We start from the raw sequence: 22,877 nt of genomic DNA, 5'->3' as shown, positions 1-22,877 counted from the left end.
GGGAGCCCCTCCCCATACCTGAACATGGTTTCGGCCTCCACGTCCCCGAACCACACTTTGAGCCCCGCGTGGAAGTTCTCACCGTGAAGCTCCAGCGTGGCCACGTCTCCTCCGCCGCTCAGCTGGGAGAGGGTGAGACCAGGGGATGTGAGAGAGGCTGTCGCTGCTGAGAGCCCAAAGCCCTCACCTCCCAGCGCAATTGGGAACCAGAGGCACCCTCAACTCCCAATGCAATTGGGGTCCACGCCCGCCAGCGCTCCCCAGGGCCCGGATTCACCTCGAGGGTGCTGATGAGGGGCACCGGAGTGACCGGTTCTCGGGTACATGCCAGGCTGGTGCTGAAGGAGAACTCCACCGACTCCGTGCCAATGATGGTCCAGCAGGAGCTGTCATTGAGCAGCGCCTTGTTGGCCTCCTTGGGGCAGGGGGAGGCCTGGGGGATGGGGTGGAAGCTTCAGACGGTGGCCATCTGCGAGGCGGAGCCCGTTCAGGGCCTGGGCTTCTGCATTCCTAGGATTCCAGCCTTAAGCCCTGTGGTTTACCTGCCCTGGGAGCTTGGACAAAACCCTTTTTAACATTGTGCAATTCTGTGCCCTAACATTCCGTAATTTTAAAATTCTTTGGGAGGAATTATTGCTCAATAATAATGTCATTTCTACATGATCTTCTTTTATCTTTCAACATTCTATGATAATATTCTTTTGGGAATAGAATTGCTTAATAACAGTAATAATGATTTCTATATTCTACAATTCGATGTCTTTTTGTTTGTTGGTTGGTTTTGCTTTTTAGGGCCAAAAGTGTGGCATATGGAAGTTGCCAGTCTAGGGGGTCAAATTGGAGCTGCAGCTGCCAGCCTACATCACAGCCATAGAAACACCAGATGCGAGCCCCTTCTGTGACCTACACCACAGCTCAGGGCAACAGAGAATCCTTAACTCAATGAGTGAGGCCAGGGTTCAAACCCACAACCTCACGGATACTGGTCAGGTTCTTTTCGCCTGAGCCACAGTGGGAACTCCTTCTATTATTATTATCATCATCATTATCATCATTATTATTTTGCTTTAAAGGCTCCGCACCCGCAGCATATGGAGGTTCCCAGGCTAGGAGTCGAATGGGAGCCACAGCTGCCAGCCTACACCACAACCACAACTCACTGCAATGCCGGATCCCTACCCACTGAGCGGGGCAAGGGATCAAACCTACATCCTCATGGATACTAGTCAGATCCATTCCTGCTGCACCACACCGGGAACTCCCTATTCTTATTTTGGTCTACATTTTATATCCCTTGGGGAGGAGTATTGCACAATAATGCTATGTTTTTTCTTCCATTCTCTGATTCTGTCCTGATAAGCCATGATTCTAACATTCCATGGGGGGCGGTGTTGCTAAGGAGCAGCCGTGATGAAAATGATCTTTTTTTTTTTTTTTTTTTTTTTTTTTTTGTTGTTGTTGTTGTTGTTGTTGTTGCTATTCCTTGGGCCGCTCCCGCGGCATATGGAGGTTCCCAGGCTAGGGGTTGAATCGGAGCTGTAGCCACCGGCCTACGCCAGAGCCACAGCAACGCGGGATCCGAGCTGCGTCTGCAACCTACACCACAGCTCACGGCAACGCCGGATCGTTAACCCACTGAGCAAGGGCAGGGACCGAACCCGCAACCTCATGGTTCCTAGTCGGATTCGTTAACCACTGCGCCACGACGGGAACTCCCCGAAAATGATCTTAACATTCTATGGTTCTCTGCTCAGTGCTCATATTCTCTGCTGCTCACCTGGAATTGCACCACCTTCTCTGTGGCAAGACATAGGTAGGTGCCACCCCCTCCTGGAGGACCACCGGGAAACTGGAATGCACACTTGTGCAGCTGGGAGATGGGCTCGTCCACGTCGAGGAGTGCACACTGTTTGGCTACTTTGCGGATGATCTACAGCAGGAGGGTGGGAGGAAGCATGGGGGTCCTAGGTGCCCACAGGCTGCCCTCCCAGCCAGCTCGCCACTGCTCCAATAGCTGGGTGGGACATTGGCATATTCTCCCCAAGCCAGCCCTTGACCTCCTTCCAGCCCCGCAAAGCTCTGAGAATCCCGAGCCAGGACAGGTGTCATCATGCTTTGGGCACGCACCCTCCAGCCCTGCCCTTGTGGGTCATACCTTCTTCCTGGCTCTGGGGGGACCCCTCCAGGTGTGCCCTCCCTTCCCATACCATTGGGGGTAGTGTGATGCCCGAGACAGTGCAGACGAGCTGCACCAGGGAGCCGTAGCGGATGTAGCCCTCTCGAGGCGGGAAGTCCCCCTGGGAAGAGTGTTCGTCGGCTGGGGGAGAGGAGTAAAAAGAAGGAAGGAAGGAGGGTTTCAGGGATACCAAGCATCTGTCCCCAACCCCACCCTTCTTGCCGCTGGCTCCATCTCACATCACACATGGTTCTTAGGGGCATGGTGGGCACACAGGGAGGCAGCTACGGCTGAAGATGCCTAGCCTGGAGAAGTCATTCGTGGCCCTCCTCCCACCCCCAAGGCCTGGACACTGGAGTCGGAAGAGCCTGGATCAGTCACCAACTCATTAGGAATGCTGGCAAGTCTTTTTGTGTTTCTGGGGATTAGTTCCAAGGGGCAAAATGAACATTCCTTGAGGAGTTGCGCTGAGGATGAAATCAGCAAATGCAGGCCAAGTGCCCAGCCCCGGGCCCGCTGATGTGATTACCCAGGTGGAGAGTGAAGGCAGCCCACTGGCGCGCGCTGGCCACGAAGTCCCCGTCCTCCACCGAGAGGTAGCGCGTGGAGACCGTCTGGGAGCGCAGGCGGTTGAAGAGGGAGACCTTTGAGCCCGAGGATATGCACACTGCGAGGGGAGGTGGAGTCAGGGCTTCTGCCTGGCTCGGTCCCTTGGCACCTGCCAGCGAAGTTCCCCTCCTCTGTTCCCTGAGCCAGTCTGGCTCAAATGCCCAGACACCCTGGACACTTGTTTGTCACAGCTATTTATCTAGTACCTGCTGTGGTCCTGCTTCTGTACCTCTGTCCCTTTTTTGCTGCCTGGGCATCCTTCAGCTCAATAAACAGAATTTTATCAAGTAGACACAAAGCACCTACTGGGCAGCTGGCACTGCGCTGGGTACTAGGCCCTAAAGGATGAAGTAGAGTCTGTTTTGCTCTAAAGGAGTTCATGGTCTCGAGGAGAGACAAGGAATAAATGTTAAAATCTTGGAGTTCCTGCTGTGGTGCTAATGGGATCTGCAGTGTCTCTGGAACACTGGGGCACAGGTTCGATCCCCAGCCCGGCACAGTAGGTTAAGGATCTGGCACTCTCGCAGCTGTGGTGTAGGCTGAAACTGCTGCTTGGATCTGCTCCCTGACTCAGGAACTCCTATGCCTCGGTGCAGCCAAAAAAGTAAATATAAAATCTCAATAGGATGTATGAAGAGCTGGTTGGTTTGGAGTTCCTGCCGTGGGTCAACAGTTAACGAATCCAACTAGGAACCATAAGGTTGTAGGTTCAATCCCTGGCCTTTCTCAGTGGGTTGAGGATCCAGCGTTGCCCTGAGCTGTGGTGTAGGTCACAGACTCGGCTTAGATCCCGCGTTGCTGTGGTGGCTTTGGCGTAGGCCGGTGGCTACAGCTCCGATTCGACCCCTAGCCTGGGAACGTCCATATGCTGCGGGAGTGACCCTAGAAAAGGCAAAAAGACAGAAAAAAAAAAAAAAAAAGAGCTGGCTGGCTTAAGGAGGGCTTCCTGGAGGAGGTTATACTCTCCGCTGGGGAGCATGAAGTAGGTAAGATCAGCTTAGGAGGCTGCATAAGCAAAGGGTGTGAAACTGCAGTATAATATTCCTAGGGCTTGACATTGATCTCTTGCAGCCTGTAGCACAGACTTTAGCAGAGACTCAGAGCTGCCATTTTGTTTTCTTTTTTTTTTTTTTGTCTTTTGTCTTTTTAGAGCCACATCCGAAGCATATGGACGTTCCCAGGCTAGGGGTCAAATCAGAGCTGCAGCTGCCCGCCTATGCCAGAGCCACAGCAATGCCAGATCAGAGTCGCGTCTGCGACCTACACCACAGCTCATGGCAACGCTGGATCCTTAACCCACTGAGTGAGGCCAGGGATTGAACCTAGAAGCTTATGGTTCCTAGTCGGATTCGTTTCTGCTGCGCCATGATGGGAACTCCCCATTTCGTTTTCTAATTGGACCTTGACCACCTCGGGGAGAAAGCCCTGGGTCATTGGCCTCTCTCGCTTCACAGTTCTAAGCATCCTGTAGGTGCTCAATATATACTTAACCCAAGTTTCCATCCATTGCATAATGATGATAGCTAACATTTATTGTGTTTCGAGTACTGTTTTTTGTTTGTTTGTTTTGGGTGTTTCTTTTGGCTGCATCCACAGCACGTGGAAGTTCTTGGGCCAGGGTCTGAGCCACAGCTTCATCCTATGACCTAGGCCATAGCTGTGGCAATGCCAGGTCCTTAACCTGCTGCACTAGAGCCAGAAACCCTCAAGTCCTGTTTTAAATTCTTAACAAGAGTTAGCTATGTTGCTTCTCTCGACAACCACCGAGATAAGATAGTATTACCTCTACTCGAGAGAGCAACTCACTCAAGATCACACAGCTAGTCAGAGGCAGAGGCAGGATTCAAACCCAGGCTGCCTGGGTCTGCTCTCAAAACTATCACATTATTCCACTTACCCCTCCCCAGCCCTTTCTTGATAACAAGAGCCAGCCGGAGCTCTGCCTGGATCTGAGACATTCTGCAGGGTTCTTAGCAGACAGAAAGCAAAGAGGTGTATGGGTGGGAGCTGGGCTCCGGAGTTACATTGACTCAAGTTCAAATCCTGACTTCCTAGCTGGGCAAAGCTAGGTAAGTCACTTGGAATGTGATGGGCCCAAATATTTTTTAAATGAATGGAGGAATGGAAATTCCAAACCTCATTTTCCTCATCTACAAGGAGCAAGGACAGTACCCACCCCATCGAGATGGTGAGCATCAAATAAGGTGATGGATGTCTATACCCACCAAGTAAGCCCCCCTTCTCCTACTTCTCCCTCCCTTCTTCCAGCAAAGGTTACAGGCATTTAGGCTTTTTATCCTCATAGTTTCAAAACCCCCAGCACTTGGCATCCAGGGCAGTACTTATCTCAAACTAGCTCTTTTATGTTTTTATTAAATTGTTTTTTCATTTGTTTATGGGAGTTCCCATCGCAGCTCAGCAGAAACAAATATGACTAGGAGCCATGAGGTTGCAGGTTCGATCCCTGGCCTTGCTCAGTGGGTTAAGGATCTGGCGTTGCTGTGAGCTGTGGCAGAGGTCGCAGGTGAGGCGCTGATCCTGTGTTGCTGTGGCTGTGGTGTAGGCCAGCAGTTGTAGCTCCAATTAGACCCCTAGCCTGGGAACCTCCATATGCCGTGGGTGCAGCCCAAAAAAGCAAACAAAAACAAAAAAAACAAAAAATAAAGTAAAATTTGTTTATGGCTGTACCCATAGCACATAGAAGTTCCCAGGCCAGGGATCAAACCAAAACCTCAGCTGTTGAGCTCTCTGTCTCTTTCTCAGCTGCTAGGCTGTGTGTTCCTCTAAAAGAGACACTTGCATATACATCAAGCACTGAATATTTTAAAATGAATTTCCTTGACCCTTTTATTATCACTTTTTTTTTTCTTTCTAGGGCCACACCGGGGTATACCAAGCTGCTGGAGTGACAACGCCAGATCCTCAACCCCCTTTGCCACAAGTGAACTCCTTATCATCAACTTTCAATCTGTCTTTAGTTCGGCACTTGCTGGCAGTTTGGGGGACCCTCACCTCAAGTCGGATCTCTCCCCTTTGCTCTTGCCTCCGTAACTCTTCCCATTTTCAGATTGAAGCTCAGCCCACTCATCCAGACCCCGCCCCTCTCGCTAGAATAACTCACTCCCACAATCCAGGCCTCTCCCCCTCCCTCCTCCCAAATCTATCCACCAGAACCGGCTGGCACCTCCCCACCCAGCCCGGCGGCCAGGCCCCGCCCCGCTCACAGTCTGTATTTTTCAGCGACTGCTTCTTCTGCGACGGCTTCGAGATGACCTTGATGAGGCGGCTGTGGAAAGTGCCCAGCTCCCGGCCCCCTCGCAGCACTAGTCGCAGCACCAGCCGGAAGTTCTTCCTTTTGTCAGCGTCCGAGATGTAGAGAGTCTTGGCGCAACCGAATTCCTACGGAGTTCGCGAGGATGGGGTGGTCTCATTCCAGCCCTCTGCCCCCGATGAACCGATCTCCGGCAGTCATCTAACGTCCGCCCCGTCGGACATGCCATGAAGCTGCATGTCCAAGTTCTTGGGCTCACCCTCAAGGCAGAACCCCGGTCTCTCAGCATCCCCACTTATCTTTTGGCTTCTGCAAGGGAAGGGGTCCCCCCGCCCTTCTTCAAAGGAGAGGCAGGGATGGGAGCAGGAATCAGACCCCCTCCCATGCACTCTCACCCTGGAGTCCGGCTGCTCTTCAAAATTCAACTTCTGCGTCTCTGCGGCGCTGCCGGACGCGCCGTCCAGTCCCATGTAGCCACACACCATGGGCCCGGTCTCCCCTGCCTGGTGGGCTGGAAAGGGACGCGAGCGGGCTCTAGACCGAATCAGGTGCCAGGCAAATTTGGTTCTCGCCACCAGGGGGCGCGGCGAGACTGTGACAACGAACCTTCCCGCTCCCGGGCCCTACTGAGAGGTCCCGGAGCAGAGGGAGGCGCCTGGCAGCCCTGGGTCCGCCCTCACCTTGTCCCTGCAGTGGTTTCACCCTCCATCCGGGACCTGCAAGGTAGACACAGGGCGGGGGGCAGAAGAACCTGCGGAGACATGTAAGCTCAGGACTCGTAAATGGATCTCCACTTGACTGTCCTGTTGATATCTCAAAGGTAGAAAACACCCGACAGAATCTTTGATTCCCCTCCACATTTCTCACCGCCCCCCCTTCTCTGTGACAGTGAACTTCATTAACACCTCAATCTTTTTTTTTTTTTTTTCTTATTCCTCATTCAATCCATCAGTTAAGCCCATCACCCTCTTTGAGAGGGTGAATCCACTGGCTTCTTAACACCTATACCTCAGTCCCAACTGCCATCCGTTTTTGCCTGGACCACAGCATCAGCCTTCCAACTAATGTCTCAGCTTCCATTCCTACCTCCTTCAACATGTTTTTCACACAGCTGCCAGAATGTTCTTTTTTTTTTAACTTTAAAAAAATTTTTTATTTTATTTTATTTGCTTTTTAGGGCTGCACCTGCGTGGCATATTGGAAGTTCTCAGGCTAGGGGTCGAGTCAGAGATACAGCTGCTGGCCTACACCACAGCTTGCAGCAACGCTGGATCCTTAACCCACTGAGTGAGGCCAGGGATCGAACCCATATCCTCATGGATCCTAGTCAGGTTCTTTACCGCTGAGCCACGAAGGCAACTCCCAGAATGTTCTTACAAAAAATATATATTTTTAAAGAGCATATTACTCAAGAGTTCCCTGGTGGCCTCGCCATTAAGGACTCTGCATTGTCATCGCTGTGGCTCAAGCAACTTCCAAATGCTGTGGGTGCAGCCAAAAAAAAAAAAAAAAAAAAAAAAAAGAGTATGTTACTCATCTTCTTAAAATCTTCCAGTGATTTTTTTTTTTCTTCTTTTCCTTTTTTTCTTTTGGCATGTCGACGTTCCTGAGCCAGGGATCGAACCCACGCTGCAGCAGTGACAATGCAGGGTCCTCAATGGCTAGGCCACCAGGTTTAAACTCAAAGCCCTCACATGATCTGGCCCCTGCTTACCTCTCCAATTTTATTTCCTAAAGGTCCCCCCTCTGTCTCTAATTCCAGCAACTTTGACTTCTTTTATAGCTTGTACAGGCCAAGTGTGAAGTGTGAAGATCATCGCATTTCCTGTCCCTTCTAAGTGGAATACATTTCCCCTAGATTGTCTTTCTTTTTTTTAAGCTTATATTTATATTTACCTCGGCACATGGAGGTTCCCAGGCTAGGGGTCGAATCAGAGCTGTAGCCGCAGGCCTACGCCAGAGCCACAGCAACGTGGCATCTGAGCCACATCTGCAGCCTACACCACAGTTCAGGGCAATGCCGGATCCTTAACCCACTGAGCAATGCCAGGGATGGAACCCGCAAACCTCATGGTTCCTAGTCGGATTCGTTAACCACTGTGCCACGATGGAAACTCCCATTTCCCCTAGATTTTCTCATGTCTGGCTCCATTTTCCCCTTCAAGTCTCAATTCAGAAGTCACCTCTTTAAAAGGCTTACCACCTTGTCCTTGCCAGCTAAAGTACCCCTGCTCCTCAGTTTCTATCGCATCCCTCTGTTCTGCTTCCCTTTTAGCTTTCATCGCAATCTGGAAGCGTCTCGTTCACTGATTTGTGAAGACTTTATTTGCCTGTCTCTTTCACACTAGAGTGAAGATGTCACGAGGGCAGGGACTGTATCTGTCTCATTCAGCTGTATGCCTGATGCTCAGCAGTGCCAGAGAGCCTGGCACATGAGGGGCACTCAGTAGATAGCTGTGGAAAGAAAGAATGAGTGAATGGGTGAATGAGTGAATGAATTGGAAATTCACAGGGAGGTTCTGCTACGAACCGACATCAGAGCCAATGGCGGCTGAAGGAAAAGACCCCTGATTGGCCAACGGCTGAGCCCTGAGTCCTCTCCAGGTTCTAAGACGCCAAACACGGAGGAGCCCATAGGGATGAAGGTCGGGTCGCAGGGACTTTGGAGGGGCCACTGAGGGACCTACCGCTTCTCATTTCCGTAGGACTTCTGGGCCACCTTGGCGTGCAGGATCCGCACCGTCTGTTCGCACTGCTGCTGCAGGCACCAGCGCACGCCTTCCCGCAGGAGGGCGGCGGGCTCTGGGGATGACCTGGGAGTGGGGGCGGGCAGGCGCCAGCAGCAGGGAACATCGAGGCGCCAGGCGACAGAGAGCCGGAAGGGGGTAAGGTTGAATGAAATGGATCGGAGGAAGGCACCGTTTTAGTTCTACCCCCTCGGGGTCAAAGAGAATAAGCATTGGGCAAGGGAGGGGACTTGGGCGCAAGCTGTGGGCTAAATATTTGGGTTGCGTGGTGCTCAGGGAAGCCTGCATGGAGCCCACCGGGACCACCCAGGCGCCACTCCGCAGGTCTGGCTTGGCGCCCACTGCCGCCTGGAGCTTTGGGGAGAGGCCCCGGTGGCACAAAGGCCCTGCTTGTGCCGGGCTTGGGATGAAGAAAGAGTTTCTGAGGGCGCATGGCTTGCCTGCACCCTGAGGAGACCCACCCCAGCGCAGTCTTGATGGGGGTGGGGAAGAGCTTTTGCTGGACCCCTGGACCAGAGTGCTTTCTTGGCTGCCCGCAGATGCCTGAAAACGTGGGTGGGCCCCCAACCGTGTCCCCGGGATCCTGGGGGAATATTGGAGTCTTTTCTGGGTTAAAGCAACACTCCTAAATCCTTTCTCCCAAGAGGGGGCCTATTGCTGTCCTAGCTTCCTTTCCCCAGATTACAGGGCCTCCATCGGCCCCGTGGAGTGGGCCATGGGCCAGTCAGAGCCTCTAGGTCTAGTGGCTTCTCGACCTGGGAGTTTTGATGGGTGAGGGTGGGTGGGCCTAAGACCTAAGTAATTGCCGAGAACGTGGAACAGCGTTCGTGATGGCAGAATTTGAGGGACCACCAGGAAGGGCCTGGGCAGAGCCACAAACCCTGAAGCTGCCCTTCTGAACTCTTTACCCTCTTCGCAGGACCAGAGTCCCCGACCTCCCCCCACCCCTGGTGGGGGCGAAGGGGGTGGGGGAGGCTAGAGCGGGACCGCGCCCTCGGAAGCGGGGCCAGGCAGCCGGCTGAGCCAGGCCCCGCTCCGCCCCTTGGGGCTCTCCCCAGGGTAATGCCTCGGAGGCTTCCAACGCATTCCGGCAGCGCAGAGCGCAGCCGCCCAGCCTCCCGCTGTAGCCCAATTCCCGCCCCGCAGTTCGCTTCTGCGGCTCCAGGGGTAGCGGGAGCGGGGGGCGCCGCGCTGGCCCCGCCCCAGCCCCCGGAGGAAGGGGGATCGCTCCCTGCCAGTGGGAGGGGTCGCGGGCCGCGCTCCTTCTCCCCACCCGCCAGCCCCCGGGTTAAATGCGGCCGCCGCCTCCGCTCGCTCCAGCTGCCTGGCGGTCCCCACCTCCGGCAAGCCGCCCGCGCCGTTACCTGGTCCAACTGCCCCGGAGGCTCCGCCCGTCGGCTCCGCTCTGCGGCCGCGCCTCGGAGCTGTCCGGCAGGCTCAGGTGAGTCAAAGGGCCTGGGGGCCCTGAAGGGTCTGCGGGGAGCAGGCATCAAGCCAGACCTGGCGATGGTTTGTGACCGCTGTGCCCCCGTCTGACCTGCAGTGCCCTTCGCCAGCTCTGTAGGGTCCTTTTCAAATTGAGCCCCGCGCCTGCAGGGCCTCCAAAATGGGGAGGGGGGCTTTTCCCCTAATCTTCTCCCTCCAAGGACCCCTGCCAGCACCCCCTCCCGCTCCCAGCCCCAGTAAAGTCCTCGAGGTATTTATTCTTCAGCCAAGTCTTGAGGACCTTCACAGACCTCTCCTCTCTCGACAGTCCACTTTCCCCACCCTAAGTGCATTTCCTGAATCTTTCTTCTTGACTCCAGGATTAACCCCCTCAGAGGAGCTCCGGGTTCTAGTGGCAGCCCTGTCACTTGCCACGTTGTGGTGTGACCTGGGCAAAACTTTACTCTCCCTGGACCTGGTTCCCTCCTCTGTAGAATAAGGGGTGGGAAAGGTGATGAACTTTGAGGCAAGCGCTATTTTTTTTTTTCTTTGCTTTCGAGGGCCCCACTTGCACCATATGGAAGTTCCCAGGCTAGGGGTTGAATCGGAGCTGCAACTGCCAGCCACAGCCACAGTCACAGCCATGAGGGATCCAAGCTGCGTCGGCTGCCTACACCACAGCTCACTGTATTGGGGGTTCCTTAATCCACTGAGAAGGCCAGGGGTCCAAGCCGCATCTTCATGGATACTAGCTGGGTCCCTAGCTCACTGGGCCACAAAGAGAACAAGCGCTCAAAGGGCAAGCGCTCTTTTGACTTTCTAGGATTGGGTGGAGGTGGGGTGCCAAGGAGAGATATTGGCTCAGGCCAAGAGCAGGTTAAGGGGGAGCTTAATCAAGATTTGGGAGCCCAGAGGCTTCTGCAGGTGGGAAAGGATGGGAGGTGGCAAAGGCCCCTTGTGCCTTTACCCTCATGCTCCTCAGAGACATGTCTGGACTGCCTTCCTGGACTGTAGCCATGCCTGGAGTGTAGGCCAAGCTGGAGGAGGCATTCCTCACCCTTCCACCTCCAGCAGCAGCTGGCACTTCTGGCTTAGTCACCCTCCCACTATGGGTCCTGCCAGAGGGGTTTTTGTTCCTCTACGAAGCCTGAAAGGCAAAGGCAGTAGGGATCCAGGCCGGGAAGGGCGCCTGGAGGAAGAGACAGGCACCCGACCTTGCTCAGAATAGGACCATTCACGGAATTGGGGAGGGGGGGCGGGGCTGCGGTTGAATTTGGGGCAGCTGGTCCCCTCTGCTAAGAAATAGACACAGAAAAATGGCTAACACAGCTTCAGCAAGGGGCGCGGGGGTGGGGGTGGAGTAGGGCCCCCGAGGGAATGAATGGAAGGAAAAGAGTGCTGTCTAGGCGCCAGGTTGCTAGGTAGCTCAGAAGGGAGAAAGGGGGCCAGGAATCTTAGGTTCCTTTGCAGCTCCGCGGACCACCTTCTTTGGCCTCGCTTTTCCCATCTGTACAAGGGTCCTTCGTGGTTCTCAAGGGAGGGCGCCAAGGGCCCAGGAAAAGCGAGCTCTCACCTGCCCCCACAGGGTCCATGGCCGCTTTCCGAGGCCCCGGCCTGTTCGCGTCCGGCGCGTGTCCTATGCCACTCTCCCCGGAACCCGGCGCTTCTGCTCCTCGGCCCTACCCCCGGATATATTCTGCCCGGGCCTTATCTCCAAGGCCCTGGGGCTCCCGGCCCCCTGTTTGCTTTGGGCAGGGGCACCTGCTGGGCAGATGTGGGCTTCCCACGGCCACCTAGCCAACACAGCCAGACCCGAGAAGGCGCCCCCTGGCGGCCTCTTTTGAGAGCAGACGGCAAGGGCGGTGCCAAGTATCGAGTTGATCCGCGTTGTGGGTTTCGGCCAATGCAGTGCGCGACTGCGGCGGGGCGGTGCACATGTGTGTGTGGGGTGGGGTGGGGGCAGGGGGTGGAGTGGGAGGACTGCCACACAGAGGTGCCTTGTGTGCAGACGGGAGGGAGCGAGGTGGGGAATGGCTTCTGTCTGCAAAGGTTTACGCGGGCTGGTCCTCGGACCTCCATGGACATAGGATTGCATCCCGGCGCAACCACTTTCTTGCCGCGTGACTTTGGGTACCAGCGAGGAAGTTTTCTGAGCCTGTTTCCTCATCTGTACAATGGGAACAACAGCCTTAGACTCATAGAATTGTCCAGAGGATTTAATGAATGCCCCTGAAGCACCGTGTCTGGCATTTAGGAAAGGTGTTTCCTTTTTACAGTTTGTATATTTTTACCTACTTTCTATTTATTTACTATTCTGCAGTTCTGCAAAGTGGAATTCGTTGTGTTTCCAGCAATCTCACGCTAATGAATTTCTTTTATTATAAAAAGTTTCAAGCATACACAAAAGTAGAGAAATTAGTAAAATAAACCCATGACCCTCCTCCCCTTCAAAATGCCTAAACAAGAGTTCTGTAAATACTATTGCTTTGCTATATTCCTTCCTCCCTTCAGGTCCTGATAGTTCCGCTCTCTGTTCCCCGAGCGCCATGAGGGGGCTTCTAGGTTTGCTGCTGCCCCTGTTACTGCTCCTTCTCCAGCCCTGGGAAACGCAGCTCCAGTTCGCAGGTGAGCAGGGGCCCAACCCTCACCAGTAGGGGGAGGGGAGCAAAAGCAGGTTCTCCACCCGCAGCCAACTGCCTGCTGGGGAGAGAAAAGCAAGAGTTTTGGGACCATAAGGGGCTGGGTTCACGTCTCTGGACTTCAGTTTTCCCATCTGTAGGATGTGGATTGGAGGTAACAAATTTGGGGTCATGCAAAACTGCCCGGTCGATGTTTCAATTTTACAAGTTAATTGGGGAAGAAAAATTAAGAGATTTCAGATAAAAACTCCGATTTGGGGCTTCTCTTGAAAAGTCCAAAGATCCGCTAACATGGGGGCCTCACAGCTGCAAGGCAACATGTGGCAGGAGCTGCCTACTCTAGGAGCAATACGGGAGAATTCCCGTTGTGGATGTGACTAGCATCCATGAGGATGCGGGTTTAATCCCTGGCCTCGCTCAGTTGAAACTTCCCTATGCCACAGGTGCGGCCCTAAAAAGCAAACATAGATAGATAGATAAATAAATAAATAGAATTTAAAAAGCGATATTGGCTTTCAGGATATCCGCCATCCTAACTCAACCCATTCCCTCATTTATGTTGCCTGTGTGGCTCCTTTAGGCGTTTGAGTTTGCAGCATCCCTTCGCCTCCATCCTGAATGAATAATATCTCTTCAGAATAGCTCTCAGAGCTGTGCGGTAGAGATTTGGTGCAGCTTCCTAGCCCAGGCCCTCAGCAAATGCTGGCAGAGTGGAATAGATCTAACCCGCATTTGCTTGGTTAATTCTGTGCTGTGTGCTGTTACACCAGAAGGGCACCGTTCCGCCCTGGGTTTCTGTGTAATTTTTTCTGCTGGTGAGGCTTTGCTAACCTAGGAAAGTTCTCTCTGATCTCCTCGTAGGTCCCAGGTGCCGCACTGGGCCCCTGGATTTGGTGTTCGTGATTGATAGCTCCCGCAGCGTGCGCCCCTTCGAATTTGAGACGATGCGGCAGTTCCTGGTGGGCCTCCTCCGCAGCTTGGACGTAGGACCTAACGCCACGCGCGTCGGAGTAATCCAGTATTCGAGTCAAGTGCAGAGCGTCTTCCCGCTCGGTGCCTTTTCGCGCCGTGAGGATATGGAGGGCGCCATTCGCGCTTTAGTGCCACTGGCGCAGGGCACCATGACGGGTCTGGCAATCCAGTATGCCATGAACGTGGCCTTCAGCGTGGCCGAGGGCGCGCGCCCACCAGAGGCGCGCGTGCCGCGTGTCGCTGTCATCGTGACCGACGGGCGGCCCCAGGATCGCGTGGCCGAAGTGGCGGCGCAGGCGCGCGCCCGTGGCATCGAGATCTACGCCGTGGGTGTGCAGCGCGCCGACGTCGGCTCCCTGCGCGCCATGGCATCTCCCCCGCTGGACGAGCACGTCTTCCTTGTTGAGTCCTTCGACCTCATCCAGGAGTTTGGCCAGCAGTTCCAGGGCCGGCTGTGTCGTGAGTGAGAGGAGCGCTGGAGCAAGGCTGGAACTCTTCGGCCGTTTGGATTCCTGTTCCAACCCTGCAGTGATTCGCACCCCTTCCCGGGTTGCCCCGCCCACTCTACCTTTAGCCCTGCCCAACAGGCAGTAGTTTTGCCTCGACCTACTGCAGGCTGTGTCGAATTTCGGCCCTGCCCATTTTTGCTTAAGGCTTCGCCCGCAGGTTGCTACGTTTAGCTTGCCGGCCCACGTTGATGAGAGGCTGTCCTTTACCACTGGCTCGTTAACTCCAAACCCGTCCCATCTACAAAAGAAACACCACTTCTCAAAACTGAGACCCATTGCCTACGTCGAAGAGTCAAGCCCCGCCCGCCTAGGCATAAACCGCGGCCATGCTCATTCTAGCCCCTCCCACAACGCTGCAAGATCTGTCATAGTCACACCTTGAGTTATTAAGTCCACCTTGATTTAGCATCTCTTCACCTCCTCTGCCTTACTCCGTGTAGTTCTCCCTTATCCTGCTGACCCATCTGGTCCAGTGCCCCGGTCTTCTGAGCCTATTCACAGGGGCTACTCACGTCCCTCTCATCAGGATTGGCCCCTGTGAAAGGAGTCATAGTCCATCTAAAGGCATCCTTTAGAATGGTGTCTGCCTCTGACCCCATCCAGCTCTCTCTTGTTGAAGGTTCTGGCCATCTGTCCCCTGCTGACTCTACTCTTGTGTGTCCTCAGGAAAGGACTTGTGTGCTGAGGGGGGACACGGCTGCCAGCACCAGTGTGTGAGCGCCCCAGGCACGTTCCACTGTGCCTGCAACCCTGGCTACCGGCTAGCAGCAGATAACAAGAGCTGTTTGGGTGAGAACTACCCCTGCCCTGCAGTCTCACTGCTCTTGATCCTTCTGCGGCTCCCTATTGGCCCAGCATCAATCCAATGAGCCTGGAAGGGCCTTTGCAAGTCAAAGTCCAGCTCCCTCACTTTTCAGGTCTAGGAAAGGGAAGGTATTTCCTGGGGTCACACAAAGTCCTGGGCGGGACCAGGGCTAGAAATCTTGACCCCCTTGTTAAGTGTATTGTCCACAGCCTTCTCTCCCTCCTCTTTCAGGCTTGTCTCCTCCCTGGCTTCAAAACACCTCCCAAACATATATCTTTTCACAGGCACATCTTTACTGTTTCTGTTACTTAGACAATGTTGGGGTCTCCATACACCCCTAAATTCCCCACCGCCGTATATGCTGCTCATTCCTGCCTCTGCATCTCAGTTCTTTCCTGGCTGCTCACCTGGGCTGCTCTTGCTGCTCCGCTTTGCACCTGCAAATCTCTCAAGACCTGGTTCTTCCTTTTTGCCTTCCGAAAGGCTTTGCTTATACAATTGGATTTTTTCCCCCTGTGTGTATACATGTCCAACCTTCTGATCATAATGGTAGCTACCATTTACTGAATGCCAAGTTAGCATCAGACATGGTGCTAGGGGTGTTACATACATGATGTCTCTCAACCTCACAACATTCTGGAAAAAGGGGTCCTGTGTTTCCAGTAACCCAGATGTCAGCTGGGGTCTTCTTGTTTCTGGGGCTTAGAAAAGGCTGGCTTGAAGCTCCGTTTGATGATCTGTGAACATTCAAAACCCTCCCCAAGGAGTTCCCTGGTGGCTCAGCAGGTTAAGGACCTGGCATTGTCATTGCTGTGGCTCAGGTCGCTGCTGTGGGGTGGGTTCGGTCCCTGGCCTGGGAACTTCTGCATGCCACAGGCATGCTGAAAACAAAACAAAGCAAAAACAAAACCCCAAAAACCTCCCCAAGATCTCTGAGAATTCCCCAAGTGCTTACATTCTGTGGTCACCTCTCGCTCTGAGTTTCTGCTGAATTCATTCAGTTTATGGGTCCTCTCTCAATTTCCCAATCCCCACACGCTCTTCTTGTCCTATGCATGTAGATCAGCCTCTTTCTTGGTTTACATACTTGTGCACACAAGGGTATGTGTGTGTCTATGTAGGTCGCTCATACCTCTGTTTTACAAAAGATGGAGGTGGACAGAGGCATGACTTATATCTAAGTGATGGGAAACACACACACAGAAAAAACCTCCACATTATTCATATTTGAATATTAGACACCCTTGATCCTGAAAATTCTCATTCACCCCACTCCAGGGGATTTTTCACTGACAAACTCAACCCAGTTACTCTCCTTCGCAGCATCTCCTTTGTTCTTTCCCCTCCTCTCTCCACTCCCTCTCTCTTTTCTAGGAACAACACATTCTCACATTTTTATGAGAGCAGTTTATCTCTCTCTGTTCCCCCAGCTCAGCTCCATGCCATATTTTCACATAAGAACCATCAAGATACTCAACGGGGCGATAGCGCACCCTCTCCAGAAGGCAGGTGTAAATAGCAATTGCCCTCTTCCATTATATACCCATTTTGCAGATGGGAAAGTGAAGACTCAGACAGGTAAAGGGACAGAGCCGGGTCCTGCCCTGTGAGCATCTTGAGGGCAGGGGTCCTGTCTTCTACAACTGTGGATTCCTGTTCTTATGTCTGGCTGAGTAATGGGCATGCTAGGATCCATCAGGGGCTTGAGTTAGGAGGGCCATTTGGCCCAGTGGGAAGGAGGCTACACTTAGAAAAATCATAGATACCTGGGTAAACCCCAGACTAGGTCAGGATCTTTCAGAGTTGGGTTCCAGGCATTGGGTTTTTGTTTTTGTTTTTGTTTTTGTCTTTTTAGGGCTGCACCTGCGGCATATGGAGGTACCCAAGCTAGGGGTCAAATTACACCTGTAGCTCCAGCCTACACCACAGCCACAGCAACACAGGATCCTTAACCCACTAAGGGAGGCCAGGGATGAAACCTGCGTCCTCATGGATAGTAGTCAGATTCATTTCCACTCCCAGGCATAGCTATTTTTAAAAAGCTCCCCAGCGGTTTGTGCTGTCAGGGCTAAAAAGTGCAGCTGCAGGGCACATGCTGATCTCACCTCTTCCTCAGCCATCAACCTGTGCGCCGAAGAGACCCATGGCTGTGAGCATCATTGCGTCAGCTCCCCAGGCTCCTATTTCTGTCACTGCCGAGCTGGCTTTGTACTCCAGCAGGACCAGAGGAGCTGCAGGGGTGAGCAGAACCTCCCCACCCCCCACACTTGCATCCTGGAAGGAGGTCTCTGAGGATTCCAACCGGAAGTGATGTTTTGCTGTCCATTTCTTCCCCCCCAGCCATTGACTACTGCGGCTTTGGGAACCACAGCTGCCAACATGAGTGTGTTAACACCTTTGGTGGCCCGAGGTGCCGCTGCAGAGAGGGCCATGACTTGCTGCCTGACGGGAGGAGCTGTCAGGGTGAGAAGGGGTCTCCTACATTTGTGCACAGACACACACACACACAAAAAGGATCTTAGCTGGTGGAGTCTGCCCCGATTCATCCTGATGTACCTCTCCTTTAAGCCCGGGACCTTTGCAACGGTGTAGACCATGGATGCGAGTTCCAGTGTGTGAGTGAGGGCCTCTCCTACCGCTGCCTGTGCCCTGAGGGGCAGCAGCTCCTGGCAGATGGCAAGAGCTGCAACCGTGAGTTAGGGTTGGAGGGGTTTCCATCTGCCTCTGCCCAGTTGCCTGCATTCTGAGCATCCCTTGACTCCAACCTCGCTGTAGCCCAGGGGTGCAGTATGAATGTGTGTGTGTTGGTGGTGGTGGAGTTGGAGGGTGTGCCATGCCCTGTCTCCATCTTTTCCTCTTCAACCTTCTACCCTGCTGCCAAGGTTAACTTCAAATTACGTATTTGATCACATTCCTCCTTTGCTCAGAAGCTTTCTATGGCTCACCAGTGCTTACAAAATAAAGATTAAATGCCTTACTTCCGAGTTTTTCAAATGGTGGGTGTAACCATACTGGATACAGAAATGGGTGTAACCACAGTGCATAATGAAATCATATTAGTGATATAAAAAACTTTTTTTTTTTTTTTTTTTTTGCTGTACCTGCTGCATATGGAAGTTCCCAAGCTAGGGGTCAAATGGGAGCTGAAGTTGTTGGCCCACGCCACAGCCACACCGGGTCTGAGCAGATTCTGCAACCATTGCCGCACCTTATGGCAACTCTGGATCCTTAACCCACTGAGGGAAGCTAGGGGTGGAACCTACATCCTCCTGGTATCTGTTATGTAACAAGTATTTGCAAATGAATGAATGAGCAGGTGGCTGCCACCAAGCCGGGATCTGGTTGCTCAATCCTGGCTCTTATCCTCCTGCTGTAGGATGCCGGGAAGGCCATGTGGACCTGGTTCTGCTGGTCGATGGTTCCAAGAGTGTGCGCCCGCAGAACTTCGAGCTGGTGAAGCGCTTCGTGAACCAGATCGTGGACTTTCTGGACGTGTCCCCCGAGGGCACGCGCGTGGGACTGGTGCAGTTCTCCAGCCGCGTGCGTACCGAGTTCCCCCTGGGCCGCTACGGCACAGCGGCCGAGGTGAAGCAGGCGGTCCTGGCCGTGGAGTACATGGAGCGCGGCACCATGACCGGGCTGGCGCTGCGCCACATGGTGGAGCACAGCTTCTCGGAGGCTCAGGGCGCGCGGCCCCGAGCCCTCAACGTGCCACGCGTGGGCCTGGTCTTCACCGACGGCCGCTCCCAGGATGACGTCTCAGTGTGGGCAGCGCGCGCCAAGGAGGAAGGTGGGCTTGGGCTTGGGCGCCCCTGGCCTGAGGTTGCGTTGGACGCGGGGAGGAGGCTTTCCTGAGGCCTGGGGCGCCCCCTTTGTCCCCCCGGACCCCGCAGGCATCGTTATGTACGCGGTGGGCGTGGGCAAAGCGGTGGAGGAGGAGCTGCGAGAAATCGCCTCGGAGCCGGCGGAACTACACGTGTCCTACTCGCCTGACTTCAGCACCATGACGCACCTGCTGGAGAACCTCAAAGGCAGCATCTGCCCAGGTGAGCACAGCTGTCTCGGGCGGGACCCCTCCTCTCTCTCACGGCGCACCCTCCAACGCCCTTTCCTATTCGATCCCGCCTCCTTCGTTGAGCGACAGCCAGGGGTTGGGCTCCTGGACAGAGCCCAGCTACCCAAAGGGCGGTCTGTGGATCCGCGGGGATCCGCGGTAGGTCTGTTGGTTACCCGGTAGTTTGTTAGAACTAGAGTATTTCCCGCGCTCTTCAGACCTGCTGAACACGATTCTACACTTTGACACGACCCTCAGGGGATTAGTGTGTATGTTAAAGGGTAAGAAGCATTAGATTAAGCTCCCTGTCCCCCATATTAGTGAGTGTTCAGAATAATTTGGGGGAGTTTTTTCAAAGGCATGCCTAACTCGGCACGGGTAAGGGGAGCCACATCCTAGGTCCCTTTACCTTGCTGGAATTCAACTTGATAGACCTGGCAAAGTGGCAGGACTGGGTATGTTTCAAGTACACAAACATGTCTCATCTATATCTATCTATATCTGCCATAAATTCAGTCCATTCTCTTTTCGTGGTGCTCAACTGAAGGAAAAATGACCAACTTTATCTGTGGAGGGGACGTGGGCTGTTGAACTTTGTGTACTGTGTTTTAGAGGTGATACAGGACATTTCTTGGGGGTGCTTTTTACTATAGTCTTTAGACTCTAACCTAGGCCCAAAATGTGACTGTTCTTTCAGTTTACCAGGCCCCACCTCCAGAGCTAGGTTCAGTAGGGCTGGGCCGGGCCTGGGGAACCTATAGTTAAAAAAAAAAAAAAAATAGGAGTTCCTGCTGTGGCTCAGTGGGTTAAGAACCTGACATCGTGCTCATGAGGATGCAGGTTCTATTGCTGGGTTTGCTCAGTGGGTTAAGGATCCGCTATTGCTGCAAGCTGCTGTGTAGGTCACAGATGCATCTTGGATCCCGCATTCCTGTGACTGTGGTAAAGGCTCAGCTGCAGCTCTGATTCGACTCCTGGCCAGGGAACTTTCATACGCTGTAGGTTCGGCCCTAAAAGGAAAAAAAATACACACACACACACACACACACACACACAAACCTCTCTCTCCCCCAGTCTCTCCAGGCTATTTCTAATCATTAGCTAAGGTATTGTGGAGGCACTGGATAATCTGCTCCTTCAGGCTCCTTCTTATCTTAACTCTTAGGTCCCCTGCAGTGTGACTTTGTACAAGTCACTTAACCCCCATCCCTCTTTTAACTTTCCTCTCCTGTAACAGGGGAAGGTGCTGGCTGCCCCAGGTTCCCTCCAGAATCCTAAGAGAAATCTGGGCTCTGTGGCTGAGATCATCACCAATTGGCTGGGTGACCTTGGGCAGATCCTTCCCCCTTTCTGGCCCTCAGTTTCCCCACCTGCAAAGTTAGGAGCCTTTCTAGGGACCATTATCAATACCACTGATGACACAACACACAACAGTTTGTATGAGGGCACGTACAAGACTGAGATATAACTGTTAAATCATAACAGCAACTCTGTATTGAAAGCCAAGTGCCAGACATTGTGCTATAATATTAAAAATGGGGAGTTCCCGTTTTTAATGTAGCTCAGTGGTAACGAACCCAACCAGTATCCATGAGGACATGGGTTCGATCCCTGGCTTTGCTCAGTGGGTTAAGGGATCCAGCGTTGCTGTGGTGTAGGTCAGTGTAGCTCACAGATGAGGCTCAGATCCTGCGTTGCTGTGGCTGTGGCATAGGCCAGCAACTGCAGCTCCAATTGGACCTGTAGCCTGGGAACTTCCATATGCCACAAGTGTGGCCCTAAAAAAAAAAAAAAGACCTCCCCCAAAGGCACATATTTACAGAATTCAGTAAATATAAAATACCATCCATCATAAAATTCACCATTTTTTCTATACTGCTAAAAAATAGGTGCCAAATATTTGTAAGGCACTCATTTTGATTTCAGAGATACTAAATTGTATGAGAAGATAGACTTGGATCAGTGCTTTCTAAACAGCCATGTACAACAGACTCACCTGGAGGATTTGTTAGAACACAGATTGTTGGCTCCAACCCCAGAGTTTTTGATTCACTCAGTCTGGGGTGGAATCTGACCATCTGCATTTCCTTTTTTTTTTGTCTTTTTGCTATTTCTTTGGGCCACTCCCACGGCACATGGAGGTCCCCAGGCTAGGGGTCGAACCGGAGCCACAGCCATTGGCCTACCCCAGAGCCACAGCAATGCGGGATCCGAGCCGCCTCTGCAACCTACACCACAGCTCACAGCAACGCCGGATCGTTAACCCACTGAGCAAGGGCAGGGACCGAACCCGCAACCTCATGGTTCCTAGTCGGATTCGTTAACCACTGCGCCACGACGGGAACTCCCCATCTGCATTTCTAATAACTTCCTAGGTGATGCTGATGCTGCTGGTCCAGGGACCACATTTGGAGAACCACTGGTCTAGTTGAAATGCACCATAAAGTATTTACTTGTGTCAGGTAATGTGCTAGATCTGCACCATCCAGTAAGATAGCCACTAGCTACATATGCCCATTTAATTAGATTAAATTATTACATTAAATTAATTTCTCATTCATGCTAGCTGTATTTCAAGGGTTAAATAGCCACCTGTGTCTTGCGGCTACTCCACCAGACAGGGCAGATGCAGAACATTTCCATCACTGCTTATTAAAGTTGCATCTGGATGGTGCTGCTGTGATTCTTGCTACTCAAAGTGTGGTCCAAGGACCAGCAGTATCAGCATCGTTTGGGAGTGTCTTAGAAATGCAGCATCTCAGCTCCTTCCCTGTTATACGAGTCTCCTGGTGATTCCAGTAAGCATCAATATTTGAGAAAGCTTCTCAGATGTGTGCACGCATACACACTCGAAAAATCCTACAAGCCACAGCACCACCCAACGAATAGGTTTTTTCATTATATCCATTTTTATAGATAAGGAAACTAAGGCTTGGAAAGGTGGAGTGAGTTTTCCAGTATCTCACAGTTATGTAGCTGGGACTCATCCTAAAACTGTCTGAATCCTAAACCCATACACTCAGCCTCAGGCCAGATGGCGGGATATCGAAGGGGCTCGGCCAGGGCCGGCTGGTCCTCCTGCAGCTTCTCACTTCCTTGACTCTCTGTGTCGCGCTGGCAGAGGAGGGCATCGGCGCCGGGACAGAGCTTCGGAGCCCCTGCGAATGCGACAGCCTCGTGGAGTTCCAGGGACGCACGCTGGGGGCGCTCGAGAGTCTGTCGCAGAATCATATCCTTTGGGGCAGGGGGGCGCGGGCTGGAGGGGAGAGGCAGGGACCCCGGCGGCCCCCGGCGGCTTCCTTAACCGCTCACTGGCCCAGCTGACCGCGCGCCTGGAGGAACTGGAGAACCAGCTGGCCGCCCAGAAGTGAGGGCCGCGAGTGGTCCAGACCCGGGCAGGGGGCGCAGATTCGCGGACTGGGTCCCCCCGTGCGCCTTTGGGGAGCCGGGGCCGGGCAGAACCTGGGTCCCCCGGGCTTGGGCTGTCGGGGAGGAGGCGCTGGCGGGCTCCCAGCGCTGCGCTCGAGCTGGCCTCGCCTGGACCAGAAGCCGGACTGCGGGGGCGCGGGGGGAGAGGATGTGGGGGACGCGTGCTGCGCTCGGTTCTTTGTTGGATTTCTTTTTTTGTTTTCTTTTTCTAAAAAAAAAAAAAAAAATCTGGTTTCCACGA

At 53.4% G+C, this 22,877-nt stretch overlaps 2 protein-coding genes across 2 annotated transcripts in view; one reads left to right on the top strand and one right to left on the bottom strand.

Moving 5' to 3' along the window:
• Window positions 1–12,032, bottom strand: part of RBPJL (recombination signal binding protein for immunoglobulin kappa J region like) — a 17,809-nt gene extending 5,777 nt beyond the window's left edge. The window contains exons 1-11 of the mRNA XM_021077696.2: window positions 11,802–12,032; window positions 10,168–10,276; window positions 8,744–8,869; window positions 6,737–6,807; window positions 6,452–6,567; window positions 6,010–6,184; window positions 2,706–2,843; window positions 2,208–2,317; window positions 1,778–1,930; window positions 278–433; window positions 19–122 (exon numbers count right to left, since the gene is read on the bottom strand). Coding sequence (XP_020933355.2) covers window positions 19–122; window positions 278–433; window positions 1,778–1,930; window positions 2,208–2,317; window positions 2,706–2,843; window positions 6,010–6,184; window positions 6,452–6,567; window positions 6,737–6,807; window positions 8,744–8,869; window positions 10,168–10,276; window positions 11,802–11,820 — 1,277 coding nt within the window. The 5' untranslated portion in view covers window positions 11,821–12,032. The remainder of the gene's footprint in view (window positions 1–18; window positions 123–277; window positions 434–1,777; window positions 1,931–2,207; window positions 2,318–2,705; window positions 2,844–6,009; window positions 6,185–6,451; window positions 6,568–6,736; window positions 6,808–8,743; window positions 8,870–10,167; window positions 10,277–11,801) is intronic.
• On the top strand, window positions 9,929–22,877 carry MATN4 (matrilin 4). Its single transcript, XM_021077596.2, has 11 exons — window positions 9,929–10,244; window positions 12,740–12,853; window positions 13,729–14,298; window positions 15,015–15,137; window positions 17,270–17,392; window positions 17,494–17,616; window positions 17,722–17,844; window positions 18,530–18,943; window positions 19,047–19,199; window positions 22,329–22,436; window positions 22,520–22,877. The coding sequence occupies exons 2-11, from the start codon at window positions 12,775–12,777 to the stop codon at window positions 22,576–22,578; spliced, it is 1,875 nt and encodes a 624-aa protein (XP_020933255.2). The 5' UTR covers window positions 9,929–10,244; window positions 12,740–12,774; the 3' UTR covers window positions 22,579–22,877.

Source organism: Sus scrofa, chromosome 17 (assembly GCF_054392235.1).
Source record: "Sus scrofa isolate SSC_HxYL_T2T_F1_AM1 chromosome 17, Sscrofa_HxYL_maternal_Yorkshire_Landrace_v2.0, whole genome shotgun sequence".
Taxonomy (NCBI): domain Eukaryota; kingdom Metazoa; phylum Chordata; class Mammalia; order Artiodactyla; family Suidae; genus Sus; species Sus scrofa.
This window is presented reverse-complemented; position numbering and strand designations above follow the sequence as displayed.